At 42.6% G+C, this 3,091-nt stretch overlaps 1 protein-coding gene across 1 annotated transcript in view; it reads right to left on the bottom strand.

Annotated features, from left to right (window-relative positions):
* LOC107574729 (general transcription factor 3C polypeptide 1) overlaps positions 1-3,091 on the bottom strand; it is a 28,225-nt gene that overhangs the window by 9,047 nt on the left and 16,087 nt on the right. Inside the window, 5 exon segments of the mRNA XM_016261176.1 lie at positions 225-376; positions 448-612; positions 1,483-1,576; positions 1,675-1,810; positions 1,893-1,992. Of these exon segments, the coding sequence (XP_016116662.1) occupies positions 225-376; positions 448-612; positions 1,483-1,576; positions 1,675-1,810; positions 1,893-1,992 (647 nt within the window).

Raw genomic sequence — 3,091 nt, 5'->3', positions numbered from 1 at the left:
TTGAGTGTGTGTGTGTGTGTGTGTGAGTGTGTGAGTGTGTGTGTGTGTGAGTGTGTGTGAGTGTGTGTGTGTGTGTGTGTGTGTGTGTGTGTGTGTGTGAGTGTGAGTGTGAGTGAGTGTGTGAGTGAGTGTGTGTGTGTGTGTGTGAGTGTGTGTGTGATTGAGAGTGTGTGTGTGAGTGAGAGTGTGTGTGTGTGTGTGTGTGAGTGTGAGTGAGTGTGTACCTTGCAGTTGAGGAAGTGGCTGGCGACACGGCACAGCATCAGCAGGCTGTCCTCCATGTGTGTCCAGGTGACTCTCTGTCTGGTCATCTGCAGGAGAGCGCGGCGGTCCGTCTCGTCCTGAGCCTGGCTCTGTCTGCTTGCGCGCACTGACACACACACACACACACTTTAAACACATGACTTCGTGACTGTTCAGAGCTAATGTCCTGCTAGTGTTAGTGACCTCTCTTCTTCTTGCGGGTGGGTTTGCTGCTCTCCTTCTTCTCTCTCTTGCGTTTGAGGTTTCGTCCTCCGCGCACCTCCTGGTTCCTGCTGGACGGCTCTGAGCTGGTGCGCACCTCCTCCTCCAGGACAGCAGGGGGCGCCGCCTTCACGCCGCTCTGAGCCGCTGCGGACGCCACAGAAACCGGTTCACTAGCGCAACTATCAAACGGGCTTAGGTTTCTTACTTTCATAAAAGTGTGTGGAATAACGCAAAATCGTGAAATGGCATCTGCAGTTAAATTAAATAAATTAATTCATTAATTAAATGATTAATTAAATAGAAGAGTCAAGCGCATTGCTGTGTTCATTTACACACGAGCAGCTCATGATCTGGTGTTTAAGCGTCGCTGTTCACATCACATATAACGTGCATTTGAAAATGCAATATGCGCCAACAATCTTCCCAAATCTGAAATAAGCACTTATAAACGGTGTTTTGTCAACAGAAGAGAAGCGTTAAAGGCTTCCTGTGGTTTTCCGCAAAAATAAAAGCTTGATGATTTTACACTGAAATATTACAATAGCAACACTTTTTTTTTAATAGTTATTTTGTTAAGTTATAATAATAACAATAATAAAACCAGTTATTGTCATTATTATTATTGCCATATTGACAAAATAAAGCAAAAAAAAAATTTGCAATCATAATTTAGTACAACTCTAGTGGTGAAAATCTAGTAGATCCAGTGCTGTGTCAACTCAGTAACTCTTTCCCTGCCATTGACAGAATGTTTTGGCATTACAGAATGAAATATCAAAAGCAAAGGCTCTGTGCCTTGTTTTGACATATTGCATGTTCAGATATTCATACTAAATATTCTGGAGGCCACTGAACTCTAGTGAAAATGATAAAAAATGCTGGCAGTGGCGGGCAACTTTACAAAAATAAAATGCTGGCAGGGAAAGAGTTAATGGCTGTTACTTCATGACACTGGATTGACCAATCACAACTCTCCATCAGTGAGTTTCGTGTGTGTGTGTGTGTGTGTGTTACCGGTGAGCGTGGCAGGTTTGGGCGGAGGGAGTTTGGACAGCAGGTTCCTCAGTCTGACCGTAGGATGGGTTCCTGTCTTTTGGGTTTCAGTGCTCTGACAACATCACAAGCACATAAACACACCACTGCAACACTACTGACACGGCTCTATACAGTCTGAGTGTGTGTGTGTGTGTGTGTGTGTGTGTGTACCTGTTTGCTGGGGTTGATCAGGTGACTGGTCCAGGTCCAGTTGCGTTTCAGATGGCTGAAGAACGATGAGTCCAGTCCGCCTGCGCCCTGCCCGTCGCCGGGGGTAACACCATCATCCACCACATCACAACTGCCCCTAGCAACCGAGAACACAACGGCTCATCAGCCAATCAGGCGGCAGACAGTCCAGCCTGAGCCAATCAGAGCGGCAGACTCACTGTAACGTGTACAGCAGCCTGGAGTTACGCTCCGTTGCCATGACAACATCAGATTCCTCCATCTCCGCTGCATCTTCGCTTGGACGCGGCCGGATCACACCTGAAACACACAAACATATGTGTGTGTGTGTGTGTGTGTGTATATATATATATATATACATATACACACACACACACACACACACACACACACACACATATACACAGCAGTTCTTTCTGGTCCTAGAATCTGATTGGCTGATAAGAGTGTTGATATTAGAGTCCAACAGAACTCCAGCCATTTCACTGTTTGTATCACTCCGCTTGCAGTATTTCTCACAGCGAGTGTCATGGCGGACGCCCAAATCCACCATAATTAACTAATACAGTTTCTGTGTCACGTAATGTAGTTTTGAGAGTTTTTTTAGTCGAGAATGTACTTGTTTGGACTTCAAGCATGCGGTTTGTTAATAAAGATAACTTCTATTTGAAAATTTGTTCTGATGTTTTCGGAGTTGTGAGCTCCAGAGTGTCAGCAGCCATTCTATGTATATATATATATATATAAATAACATATACATATAGGGCCTAAAACTAACTTTTTGCCACACCTGCCAATGGTCGGTGACATGATAAAATTTACCGGCCAAAATTTTTTCTTACCGGCCATGAAACTCTTTTTGCAAAAACAGGCAGTCATTACTACTAAATTGACTAAACATATTTACAATGTTTTTGTCCTGCTGGTGCATTTTCCCTCAATTTTACCTATTAATTATAGCCATTCAACATTACAGTATAATTGAAAGCCATTATTTTTAACATTTAATAGGCTCTGAAATAGGCTATATAACAACTTATAATTTAAGTGATTTTAAAACGATCTTCACAAACTATATTATATATGCATAAACTATACAGATTAATCTTTATTCAAGCTATAAAAGTTAATCAGCGACTAGAACAGTCCAAGGATTTCTCTTTTTCTTTGCTTTACATCAATGACAGACTTCAGCAGGTTTCACTTTCAAATCAGCGCCGTCTCTTTAAAACCTGATGCACATGACGCGGATCTGACACACATCTGATTCTCTCCCAACTCTTTATGGTCATTTAAGACTTTATAACACATTTAAGACTACGTTTACAAGGTAACTAGCCAAAACCGTGCATTTTGAAATAATTGTGTGTTTTTGTGCGTTGAGCGGTCTGAAGCGGCT

Source organism: Sinocyclocheilus grahami, unplaced genomic scaffold (assembly GCF_001515645.1).
Source record: "Sinocyclocheilus grahami isolate Dianchi unplaced genomic scaffold, SAMN03320097.WGS_v1.1 scaffold2319.1, whole genome shotgun sequence".
NCBI lineage: Eukaryota > Metazoa > Chordata > Actinopteri > Cypriniformes > Cyprinidae > Sinocyclocheilus > Sinocyclocheilus grahami.
This window is presented reverse-complemented; position numbering and strand designations above follow the sequence as displayed.